This window comes from Gymnoscopelus braueri (genome assembly GCF_963280865.1).
Source record: "Gymnoscopelus braueri genome assembly, chromosome: 19".
Taxonomy (NCBI): Eukaryota; Metazoa; Chordata; class Actinopteri; order Myctophiformes; family Myctophidae; genus Gymnoscopelus; species Gymnoscopelus braueri.
This window is the reverse complement of record NC_137621.1, coordinates 29,637,564-29,662,592: the sequence shown is the minus strand read 5'-3', so window position 1 is coordinate 29,662,592 and position 25,029 is coordinate 29,637,564. Positions and strand designations below refer to the sequence as shown.

The following is a 25,029-nucleotide window of genomic DNA, read 5'->3' as shown; positions in this document are numbered from 1 at the left end:
GGGGACAATTCGCCTGTGACTGCGCGCCTCCGAAATGGTTTTGTCACAAAGGCAGCGCCGTACCATATGCACGCAATTCGGGAGTTCCGAGGCGGCTATCCAACTACCACAGCACGATGGAAGTAATTATTTTCTCTTCCATTTAGATGTACCACCCAGTGAAACATTTCACTCACCAACACGAATCAGTGCTGATAAATACATTTACAAGAGGAAGTTATCAGAAAGCAGGTTGATTTCTTGGTATATCACATTTGTACCTAGGACAAGTCATTTTAAAGGACAGTTACATGGTTGTGATGATGTCGTGATGTCATTGCGTGATGACGTCATCAAAATAAGTAAATAGTACATTATTACATAAACCAGTGATTTTTAAATTAGCAGCTGATGACATTTTATTCCAATATCACACACACGCACACGCACACTCACACGCGCGCACGCACACGCACGCACGCACGCACGCACGCACACACACACACACACACACACACACACACACACACACACACACACACACACACACACACACACACACACATTGTCGTGTGTGTGTGTGTGTGTGTGTGTGTGTGTGTGTGTGTGTGTGTGTGTGTGTGTGTGTGTGTGTGTGTGTGTGTGTGTGTGTGTGTGTGTGTGTGTGTGTGTGTGTGTGTGTGTGTGTGTGTGTACAGTGTGTGTACAGTGTGTGTGTGTGTGTGTGTGTGTGTGTGTGTGTGTGCGCTTACCATGTGATGGCCCTGCCCTGAGAACATTCTCTGATAATTCTGTTTGAGGATGCTGTCACAGATGGGAATGAGAAGAATGTGACTTTAAACCCACACACAATACAATCACATGCATTTTTAGGCTACTGAATACACAAAGGTACGGTGATTGTGACCAGATGTTGGTGTTATCTGCACTGTGATTTGAATGTTTGCAAGAGTGACAAATGATTTCATGCTAGCACAATGGCATATACCGTATGAAGCAACGGTGACAACATGACGTTCACTGACAGTTTCTCCGGTCGAGTATACAATTTGTAACCAAATGGACTCCTCATAATTTAATTTGATTAACTAACTATAAGCACTATAGCTCTGGATAAAGAACAGATTGTTAATGTTAATTCATTCAAGAAATTCAAGCTTTATACTTGATTGATGTAGGCTACTTTATTTAGTAAGACATGAGAACAACAGTACATGGAAGTACAAATTCACAATACAAGATCTACTAAACTGGAAGACTCATAAAGCACTAAGCTTGTTTAAAATGAGACGGTGGGCCTTTACTCAACACACCATTCAACGAGGACGGGGATAACTGTGCCCTGGCCTGTACAATGGCTGGATCATGGCGAGTTGTGCAACTTAGGGCCAATGTTGTGCAATACCGCCCCCATTTGGTCATTCGACGTTACTGGAGTAACCTCAAATGACCAAGAAGTCTCATGTTGTGTGACGGAAACAGCTCAAAGTAGCCTTAGATACGTTACTTACAATCATAATTTAGACAAGTTAAATAGCCTATGTGGTTTTACAATCTGGCAACAATAATAAAAAACGTTCCTCTAAAAGAATAGCCAACTGAAAATCTAACGAACGTAATATCAGCTGATATTACATTCTTTAGATTAGACTCGCTTTGGTTTCTAATTATTTAACTGGATATCTGTTTTGTAAGTAAACCGAGGAGAATGTGGTCAGTAGAGGGCAGCACACATCTTTACATTTCCTCCATTCCAAAACAACCAGCTATAGCCAGACAGTCAGTATTGCATATTGTATCATTTGGCACAAGAAAGGGCCAGTGCGCAACAGACTGCCTTTGGAAAAGGAATGAGATGTGCATTTGTCGTTTTTAGTCTCTAGAGTCAGTAGACTCAACCTTTTCAGGCCGTGACTGACCCCCCCGAAATAATCATATTTGAACTGAGGACCCCCACCCATAATGTTTGATTCCGTTCCACAGAGCAATTTTGTGAAAATATGATGCAGTAATGGACTTTTTGTTTAATGTATTAAAAAGGTCTTAAAAGTCCTTCAATTGTCACTTCACTATCATCTGGGGAACCCCCCCCCCCCCCCCATCACGTTGTATAAATATGTCATGTCCCGACCCACAGGTTGAAAACCACTGCTGTAAGTAATCTGATTGGTCGAAAAGTTTTAGTTTAGTTAACCCCCCCTCCTCTGAACTTTCCCCCCTATATAAAACTTCTGGTGATGTGAAATAAGCTCCATTCTTTTTGTGCGCCACAGACCCCGCGCTTGATGGAATAATTGCTTTGACAGGAGATTATAACTTTCATATTGGATTAACTTGGTGTGGTGGAATATCAACCCTTGTCATTACATTTAATTGCATGCCTCTGTAAAAAAAAAAAACACACACACATTTTGGCCGATTTACCATAGCCTACTTTAACTGCTATACTCACTTTTATCGACAGGCTCCTTTTAACGGCTATTAACGTTATTTTTAGCCCGGTGTAGCCTACCTATCAGTCCGTTTTTACGCACCAGACGTCTAGTCTGCGCCCACATGGCGAACCCGTGTCTCCAACTGAGCGGCTTCCTCATCAGCTGTCTGGGCTGGGTGGGCATAGTGGTCGCGACCGCCACCAATGACTGGGTGACGATGTGTAAATACGGCATGAACACCTGCAAGAAGATGGACGAGCTGGAAGCCAAGGGACCCTGGGCTGACTGTGTCATCTCCACGGCCCTGTACCACTGCGTCTCTCTCACCCAGATACTGGACCTTCCAGGTAAGTTAACGGACTGCTCTCTAGTCTACAGCATGTGGTTCTCAAACCTTTAAATGGCAAGGTCTCCCCCTCACTCTGGCCGTTTAGGGTCCATTTGGTTCCATTTGTATACTGTCTTGAGTTACATATGTGTAAGGGTCCATTTAGAACCCCCTAAAGCAGGGGTCTTCAACAGGGGGTACGGGACACCTAGGGGGTCCTCAGAGTTACTACAGGGGGGCCACCAAATCTTTGTGTGATATGATTTTTTTTTTTTTACATTAACCACTTAACCCGAGCATCCCTTTTCTGAGGAGAACTTTAGCCAAAAATAGCAGATTGAGGCGTTGTGATCTTGTAGATCGGCTATTTTTTGGCAAAGAGGTATAGGTGTAGAGGGAAAAAAGAGCAGACCAAGTAAAAGAAAAAGTTGAATCTGAAACGCAATTTTATACAATATGTAGTGGGAGTCCCTGCTTCATCCCTCTCTCAGCTAGGAGGTCCGGCCTGAAAACTCTACAGTTGTATGCCTTTCTGTCACTTTCTTTTCCTCCCTCAATTACTGGATATTTCACCTAATAAACTTTAGCCAGTCATTATTTCTATCTCTAAATGGCATGAACAATTACAGTGAAGCAGTGGTGTAAAGTATATTTACTCAAGTACTGGAGGTATTTTTACTTTGCTGGAGTACTTCCAATTTTCAGTACTTTTACTTCTACTCCGCTACATCTCAGAGGCAGATACTATACTTTTACTTCACTTACAATTATTTGAAAACTTTAGTTACTAGTTACTTTGTAGGTTTCGATTATTATCACAAAACATACAGTAACCACTTCGGCCCGATATGCATTTTCGAAAATAGCCGATCTACAAGCTCACAATGCGTTGCGATGCCACGCATTGTGAGCTTGTAGATCTGCTATTTTCAAAGGATTTTTATACATTTGAAAACTTGTGAAATGGGACATTCTGCATAATGAGTACTTTCTACTTTTGGTACTTTAAATACATTTTGATGCCAATACTTTTGTACTTTTACTCAAGTAAATTTTGATTACCGGACTTTTACTTGTAACAGAGTATTTCTACATTGCAGTATTGATACTTTCACTTAGGTAAAACAAATACTAATTAGAAGTTAACATGACCTAAGATTCTTCTGTGATCATTATGTTAACATGATTCATATGTACTGTACACCCGCAGCATATATCCAGACAACTCGTGCCCTGATGACCACAGGTTCAATCCTGGGTCTCCCGGCAGTGGTGATGGTCCTGATGTCCACCCCATGCATCCGCCTGGGCGACGAGCCTCAGAGCTCCAAGAACAAACGCTCGGTGTTGGGAGGAGTGCTGATACTCATAGTTGGTAAGAGACCGGAGCCCTCATTCTCCTATAGTGCTCTAGAGATGTGTTAAGATGTTAGTCAAAAATGTTAGTCAAAACAATCAATACATTGATGTTGGAGGTGTTTATCGCTTACTATGAAGGAAATAATAGGACGAATGGACACGCGCGCACACACACACACACACACACACACACACACACACACACACACACACACACACACACACACACACACACACACACACACTCACAGTTACATCACAGCCCGCTCCTCCCTGACCTTGAACTCCCTTATCCCCGGCTCAAAAGTTTAAGAGGTGCTCTGAAAGTATAAAGGATACAGTGGGTGACTGCTTTCCTCCCTGGGGATCACGCACGCACGCACGCACGCACGCACGCACGCACGCACGCACGCACGCACGCACGCACGCACGCACGCACGCACGCACGCACGCACGCACGCACGCACGCACGCACGCACGCACGCACGCACGCACGCACGCACGCACGCACGCACGCACGCACGCACGCACGCACGCACGCACGGACACTCATTGTTCCTGGCAGTCCATCCAACCCGCCCCCCTGACCCCCATGTACATTCCTGTGCTCCACCTACTCTCGTCCACACCCAGCCTATTTCTGAGCCACATAGAAATCCACTCTCAGATTTAGCAGCTTTAGCGCTCCCATAAATATTTGACTATTTAAGCAGTATTTTCCACCAGCAGCATCTCCCTCGTGGGAAAAACTATTTACGACGCCCGCGTCATGCTGGCTAGAGCTTTTTACAAATACCTGTATGTAAAAGCCATTTCCATGACCAAAAATGAAAGTGCTTTACGTATCACACAGCACAAAACAAAATTGTATTTCCGCTCGCTCGCTCACTCCCTCTGTATACTACGATAAAGGAAGGAAACACCAAGAGGATCCTTTTTTTTCATTAATGTGGATTTTTTTTAACCCCCCCAGACGAAAGACCTTGAGTGTGAAAAAGGCTTTACCACATAAAGCAACAGGGTGTGGAATTAAGAGCAAGCATTCACACTTTGAATAACACAAAATGGAATTGCTTTATCATCCCAATACTCTTATGCAAAAGTAATTCTGGCTCAGTGACTGGTCTGGGAAAAAAAAGAGTTATGTGAGAGTTATGGTCGTTAGAAAAAAAATTTGAGCTGCGGGGCGTCAGTGTTCTCGCGTCTGATCTACCCATTTAGTTTGGACTCAAATCTGTACATTTTGGCACCACATAATCACAGTATCCACGGTATATTGACATAGTATCAGTGTTAAACTGATTTCACACTTCCTTTGCTCACATAGCGAGGGACTTAAGTGTAGCCCAAACCAAGTCCAATTCTTGGAATTCCTTATTTGAGGTTCGTCTAGTCTGCTGCAGTTTATGACATGGCTGTGCGCAGTACCTTTGATCTGTCTGTCTCCCTGTCTTTAGCCATGTTTGTTCTATACAGTACATGTATTTCTAATGCAGAGATGTCTGCCATATAGCTAGCACCTGTAAAGTAGACTGTATACTTTATGCTCCTGTACATCTGTATAGTGTAATACAATACAGTACATCTACGTATATAAAACTGTAAATCTTACTTTTAATCGACATTATTTATGCGTCACTTTGTCTAAACGACGCTGTCGCTCACCCAAAGTAACTGATTTTCAACAAAAAAAATTGTCAAGTAAAGACTATACACCATCCAGGTACTTAACGTGGGTACAGTTAAGTCATCAGTCATGCTAGAGTACCACTTTATTTTATTATGCCTATTAATATTCCAAATATGGAAAGGCACGGCAGGCTAAGGAGTGAACATAAAGGCAATGTCAGAGTATTATACTATATCTTAGCTGTTGGGCAGAAAGCTCCAATATTTCATTTTCTTTCATGATTTGCGAAAATAGCCCAAGCTCACAGCTTATAGATCTGCTATTTTCTCTACTTTTGAGAATTGTTCAAAGGTTTTGCCTATGATGACATGCCCAAAATAGGGATGCCACAGTGGTTAAGTCTCTCTGTGGGTTTATATTAACCAATGTATTAGCCCAAACCAATGTATTAACCAGGGCTTGTGACTAAATAATAACTACTTTGGATCCAGTTGGACCTCAGGCTCTTTTTTCCATTTCCTGGAAAGTAGTAGTACACAGCAAAGCGGTGTGTATGGTGAGTGTACAGTACATACAGTACAGTCAGTGGTGTAAAGTAACTACATACATTTACTCAAGTACATTTACTAAATAAAATTTTGCGGTATTTTTACTTTACTGGAGTATTTCCAATTTTCGGTTCTTTTACTTCTACTCCACTGCATCTCAGAGGCAAATATTGTACTTTTAATCCACTACAATGATTTAAAAACTTTAGTTACTAGTTACTTTGTAGATTTTGATTATTATTACAAAACATACAGAAACCGCTTCAACCCTATTTACATTTCGGCCATTTGAAAATTGCCGATCTACAAGCTCACAATGCAACAGATCTGCTATTTTCAAAAGATTAAAAAAAAAAAAAGAATTGCGCCATGAATTTGAACTTTTCCTTCTTTTTTGTGTGTTTTTGGTCTCCCCTACCTCTCTTCTATCCCAAAAAATACCCCAGTTTGAGCACTCAGGCTTTCACAGCATATCTGGGGTTTTATGTAAATTGGTCTAAAAACAGGCCAAACTGATTTGGCCCCGAAAGTGGCGTTTTTTTTACTTTTTCCACTCAGAACCAGGAGAAAACATGCATACAAACTGGCTCAATAGTGCCACGTGCAAATCAGGACAATGTGGTATTGCAGGTGAAAGTGCTTTATAAGCCAGAGAGAAGTTAGTTGGAATGAGTATATCTGAGGGTTGATTTAGGCTCAAACCTTTTGAAAACAGGGGACATAAACAATATATTAAATATTGATTTTTTTTTATTCATGGTGTAGATCCTCTAAACTTGTGAAATGGGACATTCTGAGTACTTTCTACTTTTGGTACTTTAAGTACATTTCGATACCAATACTTTTGTTCTTTTACTCAAGTAAATTTTGAACTCCGGACTTTTACTTGTAACAGAGTACTTCTACATTGTAGTATTGATACTTTTACTTAAGTAAAACATGTGAGTACTTTTTCCACCACTGAGTACAGCATAAGTGATAAGATTTATTCCGTTTCTTCCCAGCTGCGTGTGGAATGGTGTCGACTGTGTGGTTCCCCATCGGGGCCCACCACCAGTATGGCCTCATGTCCTTCGGCTTCTCCCTGTACGCCGGCTGGGTGGGCACCGCCTTCTCCCTGCTCGGGGGGTCCCTGGTGACCTGCTGCTCGACGGAGCCCTCGCCTCCCCACGCCTACCAGGACAACAACCGCTTCTACTATTCCAAACAGGGCGGGCCGAATGCCCCGGCCGTGAGTTCCACCAACCATGCCAAGAGTGCCCATGTCTGAGGGGTTTGAATGAGGGAAAGCGTATAGGTGGACTGTACGCACCCGTGGAAAGACTCAATCCAACACACACACACACACACACACACACACACACACACACACACACACACACACACACACACACACACACACACACACACACACACACACACACACACACACACACACACACACACAAACACACACTATTCAAATTAAAGGAGTAGTTCACCCAAAAAAATGATGTATTTTCTATCAATTACACACCCCATGAAGACTTTTTAGTTTTTGTCCCATTCCTGAGCCAAACATTTGATGACCGGGTCATTGCTCAGTAGGAGACTATTTGAGTCTCCTACCGGAGACTCTGCCGGTCATCAAAGTATTGGCTTAGGAATGCGACGAAAGCTAAAATATCTCCATGAATTCAAGGCTTCATGGGGTGTGTAATTGATAGAAAATAAGTAATATTTTGTGTGAACTACTCCTTTGAAGTAAATTAAAATTGAATGCACAGTGTGAACGCAGATACACATTCTAGCAAACGGACACACATACTGTATTGTGTAGACACTCACACAACTGTTTTTCACGGGGAGCTCATTCTTTGGCATACATACAGTACAATGGATTGTTTTTGCATTGGTGAGCTCATCTTCAAGTGTCTTCTTGAGGGGCCTAGCATGGACTCAGCCCATTGTTGCATAATTGCACAGGTGTCTGAATAACTGCCTGAATCGAAACCTGTGGTTCTAATCATCGTATTGCTCTGGCCCTATGGACTTCATTTATTGATCTTTTTTGCCTTTTTTCTATTTTTCTATGTTAATGGGGAGGACATTTTTGAGTACCTTTTTGCTAGAAATATGTTTTTTATTTGTATTTTCTTGAATGACTACAATACCATGATGACTTAAAACAAATTAACAAATGCCGTGTACATCAGTCTTAATGTTTTGCCGCAATATTTTTTTTTTTACTACACTCTAATATTCAATAACTGTTTGACACATCTGTTCCATGAAATGCTACACTGTAAAATCCTCACTGTTGATCAACTCTGAGAGTGGAAAGGAGTGTAAAATGAACCATACTCTGTAACATCCTCAGTGTTCATCCATTTGTAACAATGGGAGTGTACAAGCACAACGGGTCCATTTGGTTACATTTGTACACTCTCAGAGTTAAAGTAACGCTGGGGATTTTACCGTGTACTAACCCTTGCTCCCACTGGAAGAAAAAACGGCATCATTTTTGCTTGCCAGTTACAAAATAAATGACTCAAGATTGCTGGAGAGGTTATGTATAACAGGATCGGCTCTATGGAAAACATGCAGATTTTGGCCAACGGCAGCCGTGTGTTGGCACCAACAGTTCCCTGCATTAGCATTCTTGGCAGGACGTTATTGTCTTGAGCCTGATAAGAGTGATAGTGCTTGATAATATTCTAATCTTAGACCTGACTTGGCAGAGCTGTTGGTATTATCAATGGGGTTTTTCATTGCTGTCAACAAAAACGAGTTCATTAGACATCATCAGAGAACATCAACTCCCTTTTCTTACGACTCTTACTGCCTTGATCATAATCTACGGTTACTTTGACTGTAACTAACTCATTGCCTCTATTATTTCCTAACAGTGTTATAAAAAGCCACTTTCACCCTTGGAATTCTAAGGTTCTATCTGGCACTTTGGTTAAAAGCTGCAATTTGTAACGTATGAACTTCAGGCAGTACTACTTGTCAACCAGTAGGTGTACCTGACACCAGGGTCTGAATTTCTCAACGGAAGAGTAGTAGTATAGTATAATGTATTAGCATGCTCTTCCATACAGATTGGAAATAATGTTGTATTCATTAAAACAAGTTCCAGATTGCAGCTTAAAATTAGAAGTCCTTTATATAACTCTGCTGTAAACAGAATCTACAATCTATAGTTTAGTTTAGTTTTTAGTTTTTTTTACGAGTGAAAGTCTGCGAAATGTACAAATTACAAATGTTATATTACATTTTCTGCATGGGGTGTGAAACGTACACTTGATATGTTGAAAGTGATGGACACATACTTCCAAGATCTACTTTTCAAGTAGCTTGAACCCCATATTTCCAAGCTCTACCACACCAGTGTTAGCTTATTTATTTCTATAAATGTTTCAAAAGTTGTGCCATTGTTTTTGTTTTATTTTGTATTCTGAAATAAAGATACAAGTGTCAGCTTAAAACTGCTCTATGTTTTAATTGTTTCTTACAAAAAAAGTTCACGATATCCTTAACTCCTACTGTTAACTGCCACCCACCTCACTCACTTTTCTTTGTGTACGGTTTAAATATGACATTGTGTGACGTGACATGAAAACCTATTGTGTATTTTAAATGAATGGAATCCAGTTGCGTGCTTAAATCTAACAAACTATATATGCTTTGAAAAACGTTGTAGTCAATGGGCTAAACATTCCAGATGACTAGAATGTTCCATGTATTTTTATTACCAGTCAACAAATTGTTATCTACTGCCCTTCAAAAACTGCCATTATGTGCTGATCTGGTGCAGTCACATACAGTATTACGCAGCATAAATTAGCATGAGTGGGTACGGTTATCCTCTGACTCATTTGGAATGGGATGGATAATGATTACACAAATTACTATGTGTATCTACTATTTTGTTTGACTTCCATAACCACTTAAACCCTATATACTTCATTGACCGTTGTTCCCCAGGTGTTCCCTATACTTGGCTGTCCATTTTTCTCTACACACTTCTACACAAAATCTCTCTGTTGAAAATAGCCAAACATATTTATTTAATGGTCGCCCATTATGACATGCCCAGAGTAGTAACGCTTTGTGTTCATGTGGTTAACCGTGTGTTAAGCGTTAACAACTTTGTGTGAGTGTGAGTGTGTGTGTGTGTGTGTGTGTGTGTGTGTGTATGTGAGACACAATAGTGCAGATTACATGTCTGTTTTCAAATGGAAAGTTACTGCTGCAGAATGTGTTTTGTTGTTTGGCATGTGTAAGACACTGAGCTGAGGACAGTGAGATAACACACTAACACACTAATGTGTGGAATCTGATGTGACTCAGTGACCTTACATTAGATCAGTGCAGAAGAACTTGTCCCCAAGACATGCTCAGTCACACGATGTACTGACCCCCCTACGCAAACAAGCCTGGACCGAACATACAGTATACTAAATTATGTATATTGCATATGCACGCACACACACACACACATAGAATTGATTATTTGCTGCATGTTAACCAAAGTCAGAGACTCAGATACAGTGATACAGTAACAGTACACAGTAAAATCCTCAGTTTTATGATATCAATTGTTAACACGGAGCGGGTCCATTAAGTTACATTTGTACAATCGTTTAAAAATCGTTTAAATTAACACTGAGGACTGTGTATCGCTGAGTCTCAGACTTTGGTAACTTAACATGCAGCAAATATAAAATTATCTCTCTCACATGTACTGTGTGTGTGTGTGTGTGTGTGTGTGTGTGTGTGTGTGTGTGTGTGTGTGTGTGTGTGTGTGTGTGTGTGTGTGTGTGTGTGTGTGTGTGTGCGCGTGTGCGTGTGTGTGTGCTCGCGTGCACACTTATTTTCATCATGTTCGTGCTTGTGTATTTGGTTGTGTGAGCTGTGGTACTGCTTGCGGTGGTGATGTTCCAGGCGTTCAGTCAGACACCTCGCCCACAGGATGTTGGTGGGAGTGTTGCGTGGAACCAAGCTGTTCCTCTATGGTAGAGAGGCTGTTCACTCTAACAATGCTGCTCCGCTTCAGTGAGTACACAGTCAGATCTTCAGTGTTAAAACTGCTATCCCTAACTGCTAAGGGATACCTGGGATTCAAACCCAGGTATCCCTGGTTGTGAGAGACCAAACATTCTACCGCCCAACCAAGAGGCAATCCCCGCTTTGGCCAGGGAAGTTATTGCGCTTATGAGCTTTGTGCAGTAGGAGTAGGGAGACCACCTCCGACCACTGCAGATGTGCTAGTTATATTGTATGAACATACTCACTCAACCATGCAGATTGGTAAAAAATAAAAAATCTTTAAAATGAGTTCCAGATTGCAGCGATGCTTTCTGAGTATACCATTGTTACCAAATGGACCTGTAAAATATGGCACTATATGTAGTGAGAGAAAGTGACCTGCACCCACTTCTGATCCTGGTCAGAAGTGGTGTGTGTGTGTGTGTGTGTGTGTGCAATCACTTACTCTATGTGTCATCATTATATCGGTTCAACCCTTTGTCCCTATCCCACAGCTGTCAAAATACAGATAGCAAGGAACAGTCAACAAATGAACAAACCCATTTTTTGGTATTTGCAATAAATAACTTTCATTGTTGCATGGAGGCAATATCAACAACTCAACAAACAGAGTGTGCCCAGGAGCGAGATAACCACACACACGGAAGAATCCAATTAAAAAAAGGAAAATAATAACACAACATAAAAAAACAACTACGTTATACAACTTGGTACCAAAATATACAGAAGATGAAAAAAGAACAGGAATATCTAGTTTTGCGAGGGAAGCCAATCTCAACAAGTCCGACACACACTGACTGGACATTTGGCCACGGCAGGAAACAGGAAGAGCACATGAAGAACATGGCACGCCATCTCTGAGACTAAAGAAACAAACAGTAGCTCATTATTAAAAGCAATAGGGGCAACATTTTGTTTATGCTTGTATTTTTCTCAGCGGAACTGTATTAAAATAGCTTCTGTATGTATTTATATCATAATCCTACTGTTACTTAAAGATCCTTGCCTGAACCTTCTAAGCTCCTACTGTTGATTTGAGTTAACCATTTCAAAGTCCTCAAAAGTAAAGGTTAAGGTCTAAAACCAAGACTTATAATCTGGTGAGGCTATCGTTAAAAATATATATTATTATTTTTCGCTGTTTCTCCCAGGCCAATAACCCCATCCACCTCTTTTATAAACACCCACCTGTGGAGTGCATGTGGAGGGTAAACAGCTGTAGAAAAATACTTCTCTTAGTTCACTCGTCTTTTTAGTGTTTTATTTTTCACTTTTTGCATACCTATTTCCACCTCATTGCATGAGTACATCTACTTTACTAAATGGAGTCTGTAAGAATACTTTGAAGGTATTTCGATTAAATATTTTCAAAAGATTTGGACAAATATTTTTTTACTTGTGAACTGCTGGCAAACCGTTGTACTTGAAAAATAAAAACAGTCATTTAATCTTGTAACCAGAACTGTACCAATATTTACCAAATGATGCAGACAGTAGAGTAACTTGCATACACTCAAGTCAATTTCAAATGTCTTATTGTAACGTAAGTGTCCACTTTAAAGAAATCCACTGGCCCTCTACTTGGAAAAAGTAAACAAATATTGTGGACTTTGGCTTGCTTTGTAAACAGAGATATTGGTTTGAGAAGAGGGTTATACAGGAAGTAAGTATACTGTAAGTGGGAAATGGGGTGGGGATGAGGGCCGGGTCGTGTAAGTGAAAGGGGGGGGGGGGGTCACCCCGCTTTCTCTCTCTCACACACACACACACACACACACACACACACACACACACACACACACACACACACACACACACACACACACACACACACACACACATTCCCCAAAGTTCTGCATGTTTCTGTTTCCCATTTCAACCACAGCCCGATATCTCCCATACCTGGGGTGCTGAAAGGAGCAGAAAAACTCAGCAAAGAGTTCAACAATCAGAGAGAGATAAAATGTTTCAATTAACCACTTTCAACTCGGTACCTATGCCGCAGGTGACATTTTTCAATAAAAAAAATAGCAGTTAATTACTATTTTCCCTTTTTTAATAGGGTTTAAGTGGTTAAGGGTGCATTTGAGAAATCCACTCCGATGCTCTGCTATGCACAGGAATATTTTGTAATTTACAAGAGAAAATTGGTTAGCTTAGCTAGAGTGCAAAAGTGGCAAACAGAAAAATTATGTTTCTACCATTTTAGAGCATTTTCTAGATAGCACAAATAACAATGTTACTTTGTAAAAACATGAATAGATATCCTATTTCAAATTCAGATACTGCGTGTGATGGTTTTGTATCATAGTATAAACTAAATGCGCTTGTTGGCAGCATAACTAGATGATGCAATAACATTGAATTCACCAAATAAGCCACAACCGAAACATTTTGTCTTAACTTCCTATCTTCAGCCATCATGCTCAGACAAACTGTCTCTTCAGCAAGAGAATTTGGTGCGTGTGCTCTGAAGTTCTGAATTGGAACGCTCTAAAAGCTCAGAATTTCATAAACATCAAGAAAGCACTCCGACACCCTCGGAGTGAATTTACGAAATGCACCCTCAAATTCAGTCAAGAAAGTGCAGAGGGCTTAAAACTTCATCAATTTGAACAGGTTTAGTAGCAGCGATATCATGATAAGATACATTTCACAATAAAATAGCCCGAGGATTGGGGACATGTAGTGTACTGTAGCTTGCAAGGCCAATGCCTGTGCTAAGCTGAGTTGAGAAATGAATCTGTTCTTACTGTAGCTATTAATATCCTCAACGCTGTGAAAGATGCCTGGGTATGAGAGCTACGGCTGTATTTGAATATAGGTGTCATTTGTTAAGAAGATTTCTATAATGTCTCGTTGCGTTCAGTCACTACATGCATGTACAACATTTACGATCTGGGCCTCATGCGCGAGAGCATGCGACACATCCACCAAATAGCCACAGTGAGGCGCAGGTGTGGACCACACACACGCGCGCGCACACACACACGCACGCACGCATACAGTATACACACACAGGTACACTTACTAGACACACACAGACATGCATACATTCACACGCTCGTACATACTGTACAGTATACATATACACACGCAAAGCAGACTATAAAACAGTACAATCCAATGTAAGAGGAGGCATATATTGCCTGAAGTCCCCTTCTCATTTTGGCTGAGCTGTGAATGCAAAGCTGTCATGTATTTTTTTTTATAGTTTTCTTTTGGCTGAGCTGGATAGTTGGTGGTGGCTGAGACTGTTTTGGCTAGATAGAAACAGTAGTAAGAAGTGTGGAGAAGCTTTTAGGATGTGTTTCTTTTTCCTTCTTTTTTTGGTGTATCATATAATTCATATAATTCCACCGGATGGGCTCACCAAGTGAGCCCATTCCTGCATGCTCAAAGAAACCCTCACTGGTGAGGTCCCGAGGATGTGGGTGCTGAGGGGCACATGGGTACGGGCAGGAGTTTGCAGCATGGCATCATTAGATATAGTGCAGTAGACATATAAAGCCTAATTTGTACCTAGTTGCGCACCGGTGACGCAAACGTGTTGTGAGCTTGCAAATTGCCTATTTTCGGTGCACGACAGTGGTGCGCAACTACGTTTAAATCAGGCGTAAGGCTTCCCAGTAGGGGACTGATGCAGCAACGGGGGGCAGGAGGCGGTGGGGTGGTGGACAACATTCAGTGCATAGGGCAACAGCAAGACCTACAGTACCACAAATCACATGGTCTGTAACATAACAGCATGCCGTTTTGTTTGTTCAGTTTGGGAGTTCCGAACCCTGACAGTGCTGCTGCTACTGTACCATACTCCACCCCACTGAAATCACTGTGTCAGTGGCTCCCAACCTTCTCTGAATCAGGGACCACTTGAAAATCTCGAAAGCGTTTGCGGCCCACCTATCTGACAAGCTCAGGCTCCTTTGGTTGGAACAGATCCAAGAAGGGAAGAAAGAGAGGGAGCTCGAGGGTGTGAGAGGGACGAGCCCCCGCGGGGGTTAAACAGGTGGTGTTGAACCTCCCGGACACAGGGCTGTGGAAATTGAATAGATTACTGTCACAAAGCCTGACAGAGAAACCAATCACAGCTCCATCACCTGTGAAATCTCACTTTAACCCCTTCGGCTGACATGAGCCGACAGACAGCAGATGGGGAAGAGAAACAGGGAGATGGATAACTGGGGGTGGGGGGTTAAAAGGGGATAGGAGAGGTGGGGGGGGGGTGAACGAGAATGGATATTGGCAGAACATAGCCTGCAGAGGAATGGAGGAGGAAATGAGCGATGGGAGAGAGGTAAAGAACAGGATGGGAGGCTAATTCACTTTCGGGTTCAATGTGAAATTGCACCTACTGCGTAGGGTAAACTGTGTGAGTTGAACTGAACTGCATGGAAATAACTGGACTGAACTGGTCAACTTGAAAGTGAACTAACTCCCATGTCTGTCAAGAGCAGCATTAGCAAAGAGAGAACCACACAGCGAAGACACAAAGGAACATCATAGAGACAAGTCAACATCGTGAATCATGCAGTTTGTCCTTCAATATCCATAGGTTTTTCCCTCTCCCTTGATGTTTTTTTTTATCTCTCTTGGCAACTTTTGTGGGATAATGAAAAGCTGTCTAGATTAGGTTGTGACGGACGTGTGTGTGTGTGTGTGTGTGAACTGCATGCTGAGGCTAAAATTGGGAAGAACAAGAAATACCACATGTCTACGAATACGCAATAAAACCAACAACACACACTTAAACACTCCCACACACACACACACACACACAGATATGAGAATGGATGTGAGGGGTGTCAGTTTAGTTGCGCAGACACTCTCTAACACACATACACAGGCAAAATGAAAGAACAACACACACACACACACACACACACACACACACACACACACACACACACACACACACACACACACACACACACACACACACACACACACACACACACACACACACACACACACACACACACACACACACACACACACACACACACACACACACAGATGAAGGCACTATTGCAAGCAAAGTCCAGGTACTATTTCTGACAGAAAACATTGATTCCCTTCTCCCAGTCCCTGCCCAGTCCCTTGGGCTAGATGTTGAGGACAGACGAGGCAAGTAAAGACAGACAGAAAGGCCTATCCAGCAGTTTTTCAGTGTGTGTGTGTGTCTGTCTGACTGACTGTCTGTGTGTGTGTGTTCTGTGCACGTGCATGCAGCTGGTTTCCTGTCTATCAGAGAAATGAAGAGCCGAGAAGACCTAGGTCCTAGAAACAGGAAGTGACCTGGGATCTGCTTCCTGCCTGTCTGTGTTGAAATACAAAGTGAAGCATCTCTCCTTCTCTCTCACCACTCTCTCCTCCTGCCTCACTTGGATTCCAGGGAATCAGCAGCTGCTAGACTGCTCATGCAGTGTCACATGCAGCGTCATCGTTGATATGTGCCCGTCTCCCTCCCTGTGCTAACGCTGCACTCATATCTGGACCTTTCACCCCGTGCGATGAGGGAACTCTGGGTGAGTGAAAAACAAGTGATTGTAACAGAGAGACATGACCTTGACAATTTCTGTAAATGTGGGAGTTGGGGTGGGGTGGCAGTGATAGGTGAAAAAACAACACGACCATTGCCAGGAAACGATCTAGCCCAAGGGTCAGAAGTACGCACGCACGCACGCACGCACGCACGCACGCACGCACGCACGCACGCACGCACTCACACTCATTGACTCACTGTATGCGATCACACACATCACATCACTTAAGCCTAATTTATACTTTGTCGTACAACCATGTTGCTCCATTGCATTTTCTTTTGATTAAATCATTTATTTTCGACAAAGCATAAATGATGCTTTAAATATTCACATTCACACCCAGGCACACCCCTCCGTCCCCCCCAGGCAGCAGACAAGGCAGTACAGTACATTCAGGCAACACAGAGTCAGTCCTTTCAGAAATCCATTGGGTCCTCCTCAGCGAGGCCGTGATTGGCCACGGTCCTGGCCCCACCGGTTGATGCCGCCACGTCGCCTTCTGGCTTTCCCTCGGCAGGCGGCGCCGGCTCCGACCCTGACCCCGCCGGCGCCACCCAGGGGTCATTGGTGGGCGGGTAGAAGTCGTCATCGAAGCCGCAGAAGCCCTCATCCACGCCCTGGTCGTAGCGCTGGTAGGTGGAGGCTTGGACCTCGTTCTCTCTGGCCGTGATCTCCAGTTTGCTGTTCCACATGCCGTACCCAAAGTAGATGAGCACACCTGCAGTGAGGTAAACACACACATGCACACAGGCACACAGGCACACACGCACACGCACACGCACGCACACGCACGCACGCACGCACGCACACACACACACACACACACACACGCACACACACACACACACACACACACACACACAGATACAGTTGTTAAAGGGGAAAAACGCAGTGCAAGTGTCATTGCTAGTTTCCGACAAACGCGGTTGTCATTTTCCCGACCAGTGCCCAACGTTGTGTAATTAAATGTACTTGTGCTCACCTGTGCGCCCATGGGGTGTGTTGGTCTTTAAATGAGGGCTGGTCTTGGTGTGGATGCATTGCTATCTTAGGTGGAGTGAGACATGTCAGAAAGTGATTGCACCTTCTTAGACCAGCTCTGATCTAGTCTAGAGTCTAGCACAGTCGTCCAGAGAAGTATACAGTACTACACAGTGGTGGAAAGTAACTAAGTACATTTACTTAAGTACTGTACTTAAGTACAATTTAGAGGTATTTGTACTTTACTTGAGTATTTCCTATTTCCAATACTTTTACTTCTACTCCACTACATCTCAGAGGCAAATATTGTACTTTTATTCCACTACATTTATTTGAAAACTTTAGTTACTAGTTACTTTTCAGATATAAATTATTGTATTATAAAACATTAACCACTTTATCCCTATTTTATACCTAGGCTATTTTCAAACATTTTTGAACTTTTACTTTTGGTACTTTAAGTACATTTTGATGCCAATACGTTTGTACTTTTACTCAAGTACATTTTTAATTCCGGACTTTTACTTGTAACAGAGTACTTCTACATTGCAGTATTGGTACTTTTAATTAAGTAAAGAATTTGAGTACTTTTTCCACCACTGGTACTACAGTACCCTGCTATAGACTAATCCACAAGAGCGCTGGCACTGCGCTGCCATAGCTGCGGTGTCGCTGTACAGAGCGGCAGCCGCTTGACACCGCGTTCTGTGGATTTGTCTATTGAGAGAGTGCATCGTTAGACTGATCTGATGGGTTCTCAACGTGTGCACACTGCTTGCTTCAATCCTTATATATGAGATATGTTAAGTAATGGACTTTAGTTACTTTCCCCATTAAAGGGATAGTTCACCCCCGAAATGACTTTTCTTCTATCGATTAGTCACCCCATGGCATATAGGTATAATATAACTAGAGGGCGGATTGCCCCTAGCCTGGTAAACCCTCCCTCCGGAAATCTCAATTCCATTTCATTTCAGGAGTGAGTCTGGCCTGATCCGCCTGTCTGCAATATTGGCTGTGCTGGAGTTGGGCGGGAGTAATACCGTTGACTGACAACCCCTTCAGCCAATGATAATTTTTCCCCTTCAGCCAATCAGCAGTTCACCAGTCTTAATGTGACGCGACGGGACTTTTGAGACAGCCATACCCAAAATGGGTTGCCTTTTTCGGGTACAATGGTGTCACTGCCCGCCCCTACCGGTTCTCTAATTATTATTTTTTAAATAGGCTTTGTCATGATTAATTGACCACATATATGAAGTTAAACAACTCAATTCTATCCAAACGATATCTTATAAGTAAATTCCGTGCCTCAAAATAGAAGTTAGAGAGCTTTTTGAAGTAAAAAAATAGCGGAGAAAACTGCCCACAGAAAAAGATGGCTGCCGTTCGTGTTTTGGGCTCACTCGAACTCGCCACCTGATTGGCCAACTGTCGCTGTCAATCACAGAACGATGTGCGACGACGCTGATAGGCGCGTCCGTTTGGCATACACAGCCAATATTGCAGAGAGGCGGTTCATGCCAGACTCACTCCAGGAATCAAATAGAAATTAGATTTCCGGAGGGAGGGTTTACCAGGCTAGATTGCCCCGCCCCCAGCAATCATTTCAATGAATGTGCTCAGTGGCGTTTTGAAGCACCCGGAAACCTGCCGGAAGTAGAATTATTGGTTCAATTTTGACCACCCGTAGAGTTATGAGCATGCGCACTAGTGTCCTTTTTGCGTTCTACGGCAGCCCGTGTGTCAAGGTTTGAACGCGAGATATTTATTAAATACACTCGAGATGCATATTTATATGTAAATGCATATGTATGTATGTATAATATGTTTACATATTTATATGTATAAATATAAATATCTGTCAGTATGTTTTGCGCGTGCATGTATTTCTCCCCGCCTGCAGTTCCAGCTTTGGCCACTGGGGTGGCAGCTTCAATGTTTCTCAGCAACTCTGGGGGCTTGCCCCATGGAGACTTGAATTCATGGATATTTTTTTAGTTTTTGTCGCATTCCTTAGCCAATGATTTGATGACCAGCAGCGGATCCGGTAGGAGACACAAAGAGTCTCCTTTGTGTCTCCTACCGGAACCGCTGCCTACCGGTCCGCTGGTCATCACATTATTGGCTTAGGAATGCGACAAAAACAAAAAAAATATCCATGAATTCAAGTCTCCATGGGGTGACTAATCGATAGAAGAAAAAAACACTGGGTGAACTATCCCTTTAAAGTGGACACATTATATCGCTTTATCTTCATCTTCCATACGCAAACTAAGAAGAAGAAACAGATTTTTTGACCCCTTACCCACAAGGCACCAGATGGCGAACCGTATCCAGGTGATGGCGGACAGTTTGAGCATGAGGTAGACGTTCACCAGCATGGCGGAGGCCGGCACGAAGGGCACGCACGGCGCCATGTAGGGCAGCCGCTTGGGGTTCTCTGGCTGCTGCACGATGATGATGATGAGCAGCGCGAGGAGGACGATGAGGAGGATCAGCAGCAGCAGAGCCCACCAGCTTCCCTCGGCGATGCTGCTGGATCCTGAGGTCAGGTGTCACATTATGTGTTTTTTACTATCAAATGATTGCACAGTCGTATCTGGAGTGTTAAACGGCCATTAAGACCCCCAGGCCGATTCTACAAAATGTCTTCTAAATCGTAACAGTTATCCGAAGAAAAAAAAAACGTATGTAGGCCTTTCATGTATCAGCTCAAACTTTTTCATGTCAAGGACCCCCCAAAATGATATGTATTTGGCCGCCGAACCCCATCTCAAAATATCTTGGTCCAGGCAGTGTTGATTTTGACTACAAATTTTGATTTAGTTTTAGTCATAGCCTTTTTGAATAAAATTCCATTTAGTTTTAGTGATATTTTAGTCAGTTGTCTATGAAATTAACTCAAGGACCCCAACGGAAACAAGTACCGCACGGACTTTTTTTGGTCGGACCTTTTAGACAAAAGTATTACAAATGTAACTGTGTTGTTTTACATTCTTTTGCCCAATAAAAACTTCAATCAATCAATCAATCAATCGGAAATGTTTTAGTTTTTATCTAGTTTTAGTCGGCTAAATATCATAAGATTATAGTCGACTAAATCTACAGTTGATTTAGTCAACTAAACTGTATTTTGGCGGTGCCTTCATGGCGTCGTAATGGCTGATTCTACACTTGGTTGCATGGTGAAAATTGCCGATCTACAAGCTCACATCCGAGCGCAACCAAATATAAAATGACTTGTCTTTTAGTTTTACTGAATCTCTTCTCCCTCCCTAACATTTTAGTCTAGTTTCTATTTGTTTGAGAATATATTTAGTCTTAGTTTTAGTCATCGTAGCTTAGTTTTTATTTAGCTTTCGTCAGTGAAAAAAGGTAGTCGACGAACATTTTTCGTCATAGTTGTAGTCGACAAAATCAACACTGGTTCCAGGAACCCCCAGAAGCAAAGATTTGAGTAAAACAATTATTAAAATGAAAAATAGCAGATCTACTGTACAAGCTCATGAGCTTGTATATCTGCTATTTTTTAATAGCAAAAGCATTAAATAATGTTTAAAGTGGTTAAAACATAGCTAAAATTTGACACGGATGCTTTCCCGGTTTTAATGGGTTAAGGCCATCCACACCAAGAACGATAACTGTAACGACAATATATTGTTTTAAAACTCTTTCCACAACTGTAATGACAATCGAAAGTGGGGTGAACAATATTGGGCTCACATTCACAGCAATTTGATGAACAATAGAAACACTGACAGCGTTTCAAGTTAAGTGAAAGCAAAAGATAATATACAAAATAAACTACCCAGCAATTGGATGGGTCACCTGAATTTGGACAAAAATGCAAGCTGACTTTTAGACCAAAAATAGCACTTCCTTTCTCTTCTCACCGAAGATGATGAAGGAGCAGAAAATGAAGATGAGGATGAAGAGCAGAAGGACACACACGGTGACTGTCTTCCCCGTGGCGGGAGTGGGCCTGTCCATCTTCCCTGGGAGGCCCAGTCGGATCCTCAGGGTGTAGTACCGCGGTCCAATCAGCTTCTTGAGGCGGCGTGACATCCCGGTCTCCGACTCCTCCGCTTCGATGCCGGTCCCCATGTCCACCGTGCCGTAGTTGGGGTGGTTGGCCGTGTAGGCGGTCTTATCGGGCTTGCCGATCAGCATCTCGTTGTCGCCTAACGAGGGGAGGTTCTTGGCTCCGCAGGTGTTGGTGGGCACTCCTCCGTACTCGTCGGCCTCGCTGGTCGGTGAGCAGGCGTCTTTCTCGCACTCGGCCAGGATGCCTTCCTTCTTCTTTTTGTTCTGCTCCTCGGACAGGAAGTTGACGAAGCCGTGGATGTCACCCTCGGGTTGGTACCGTAGCAGCAGCACGCACAGGCTCACCTGGAGAGTAATACCTTGATTAAAGAGCAACTTAACACTGAAAACGTTTTCTTCCCTATAGGGACAATATAATGGGTGCTGGTCAGCTGCTATATTATCATAGTATAGCAGCTGACCAGGTGAAGTGCTACTGCTCGTTCCCGATGGTGGGTAAATCCCAGAGGGACTACCATTTTGCTTGCCTGGGCAATTCCTAATGACAGTAATGCTAATTTATTCATTAAATGATAGTCTTGATAAAATGCTATTTTCTCATTCTCTATGTGAATAATCAAGCAATACGACACGAGAGGGAGTGCTTCATCATGGTTATTGGCATTGCTGTGCTCATAGGCACAACACATAGCAGAGTTTATACAACAGCACTGTCGTAAAATCCTTTTTGGCACAAGATGGAGTCTAATAACGGTGTGGCTTCCATGTGGATCTTGGACTTCACGAGGCAGTCTATGACACCTGACTCCTTATTTGGACAAGGTTTCAGCCCGATCGGACGGAGACAGAGCCGTGGCGCCAAATATGCCTCTAAATATTTATGCTCAATATATTTATGCTCAATAGATATATTAATTCCATCCAAGAGTTGTCTGACTGAAATGTTGCTAAATCGCATTGCTTTCAGCCCCCCTGCAACCCCACATACTTCTCCATCGTTTATCATTGCAATAGGCAAATTAACGCCTGCTGGACTGGTCCACAGCATATGACGGAGGGATACTTTTACCAGTGATTTGTGTATTGTGGTTATTGGCATGGATCAGAATGCCTCTTGGCCAATCACAATGTGTGGTTGGTTGTAGCTGCCTGTTGTATAAGGATATGGCTATGTGATAAACAAATGATCAGCTATGCAGTTCGCTGTGAGTGGTCTACTTTCCTCAGCACTAACAGATGGTCTACTCAGGGGGCATGCATACTGTACATATTGTACATCTTCGCTGTCGGGCAGAAACCTCTTATCTCCGTATTTTAACTTTTTATGTTTTTTCCGTACATTATTGCCCTACTTCGTCGTACTACAGTGTCACACAAAAGTAGCAAAAATAGGCGTTCTACATAGAGATCTGCTGTTCTGTACATAATACTGTTTCCACCCGATAACAACGACATACCCACCAACGCCGCTCCAGAAGGCAGGCCCCTTCAGCGACCCGGCGTAGATATATCATATCATATCGTCGCTGTCGGGTAGAAACCTTGTATCTCCATATTGAATGCATACTTTTTATGTTTTTTTCGTAAATGAATGCCCTACTTTGACGTACGAGAGTGTCACGCAAAAGTATCGGAAATAGCCGATCTACAAGCTCACCGTGCTTCAAGATGCGACACGTTGTGAGCTATTGGACTATTTGAGGTATTTCTGTTGTGTTTAAGTGTGTCTGTGCCTGTGGGTTTTAGACAAATAACAAGAGCTTGTGACTAAATAATAACTACATTTGATCCATTTGAAAACAGGATTTTCCCCCCCCCCATTTCCTGAAAAGTAACGCTTTCGGACATACAAGGTTTCCACCCGACAGCGACGATATGATATGTACATAATGTGGAATAAAGACATACTGTATGCAATATGCATCTATACTCACCAGAGTGTAGGCCAGTAAGGTTCCTATGGACATCATTTCGATGAGGTCCCTGAGGCTGATCAGCAGAGACAGCACGGCGGCCAGACAGCCTGACACCACACAGGCCACGGCTGGGGTCTCTGTGTAGGTGGACACCTTGGCCAGGAACCTGCATACAGTATATACACATTAAATCCTCAGTGTCCACCTGAGAGTGTACACAAAATGTAACCAAATGGACCTGTAACAGTGTTGATTTTGACAGCAAATTTTTACTTAGTTTTAGTAATTTAGCAATCTGAAATGTTTTTGTTTTTGTCGAGTTTTAGTCGACTGAATATCATAAGATTATAGTCGACTAAATCTACAGTTGATTTAGTTGACTAAAATGTATTTTGGCGGTGCCTTGATGGCGTCTTAATGGCTGATTTTACACTTGGCTGCATGCTGAAAATAGCAGATCTACAAGCTCACAACACATCATATAGCGCGACGCGTTATGAGCTTGTAGATCTGCTATTTTCAGAGCGCAACACCCGGGCGCGACCAAGGGTTTGAATTCAACCGGTCAGACGATTCTCGAGATTCTACAGACGGACAGAGATTTCGCAAATTTATAGTAGGATTAACAAATGAAGAGTATTATAAAGAGCTTGTGACCTGTGTTCCAATGGACCAATGTAGATATGTACATTGATCCATTTGAACACATTGATCCATTTGAGCACAGGTACCTTTTCCCGTTTCCTGAAAAGTTACGGTTCTGGACATAGAAGGTTTCTACCTTGTATGTTTCTACTCGTGTGTGTTGGACGTGTTAGTTGTATGTGTTTAATTTCAATTTGTGTCAGTGAATGCTCACTTAAACAGCAGGCCATCCCCAGCCATAGCGTAGATGACCCTGGGCATGGGGAACAGGGACCCTAGCAAGGAGACAGTGAGTCCCGCTATGGAGCCGACCGCCACAATGTACTTAGCAAAGTAACAACCGTGCATGGCAAACATCTCCATCAGAGGGGCATCTTCATCGATCTCAGCGTAGGGCACCATCAGCGTCAGGATGATGGAAACCTGGAAAATATGAAAGAAATACCACATTTGAACACATGAAATGTTTTTAGTTTTCTTTTTGTAAAAGTGTCAAGATATCAATCAGTTTGATCAAATACACTACCCATTTACCATTGGTTTATTTAAAAATGTCTTTCCATATTATTTTGTTTCATTAT

General features: G+C 42.6%; 2 protein-coding genes across 2 annotated transcripts in view; one reads left to right on the top strand and one right to left on the bottom strand.

Annotated features, from left to right (window-relative positions):
* The first annotated feature begins 2,501 nt into the window (after nt 1-2,501).
* On the top strand, nt 2,502-7,802 carry cldn11a (claudin 11a). Its single transcript, XM_080413536.1, has 3 exons — nt 2,502-2,761; nt 3,953-4,117; nt 7,284-7,802. The coding sequence occupies exons 1-3, from the start codon at nt 2,536-2,538 to the stop codon at nt 7,547-7,549; spliced, it is 657 nt and encodes a 218-aa protein (XP_080269662.1). The 5' UTR covers nt 2,502-2,535; the 3' UTR covers nt 7,550-7,802.
* A 6,079-nt stretch (nt 7,803-13,881) lies between these two features.
* The window catches only part of slc7a14a (solute carrier family 7 member 14a), a 39,768-nt gene continuing 28,620 nt past the window's right edge, over nt 13,882-25,029 (bottom strand). The window contains exons 6-10 of the mRNA XM_080413636.1: nt 24,663-24,871; nt 23,822-23,969; nt 21,737-22,232; nt 20,149-20,385; nt 13,882-17,577 (exon numbers count right to left, since the gene is read on the bottom strand). Of these exons, the coding sequence (XP_080269762.1) occupies nt 17,276-17,577; nt 20,149-20,385; nt 21,737-22,232; nt 23,822-23,969; nt 24,663-24,871 (1,392 nt within the window). The 3' untranslated portion in view covers nt 13,882-17,275. The remainder of the gene's footprint in view (nt 17,578-20,148; nt 20,386-21,736; nt 22,233-23,821; nt 23,970-24,662; nt 24,872-25,029) is intronic.

Excerpts from the sequence above, each read along its gene's own strand:
- cldn11a (XM_080413536.1), top strand. The coding sequence starts at position 2,536 with ATGGCGAACCCGTGTCTCCAACTGAGCGGCTTCCTCATCAGCTGTCTG. Across the intron at positions 2,762-3,952 it reads CCAGATACTGGACCTTCCAG|CATATATCCAGACAACTCGT; the intron begins GTAAGTTAACGG and ends GTACACCCGCAG. Across the intron at positions 4,118-7,283 it reads AGTGCTGATACTCATAGTTG|CTGCGTGTGGAATGGTGTCG; the intron begins GTAAGAGACCGG and ends GTTTCTTCCCAG.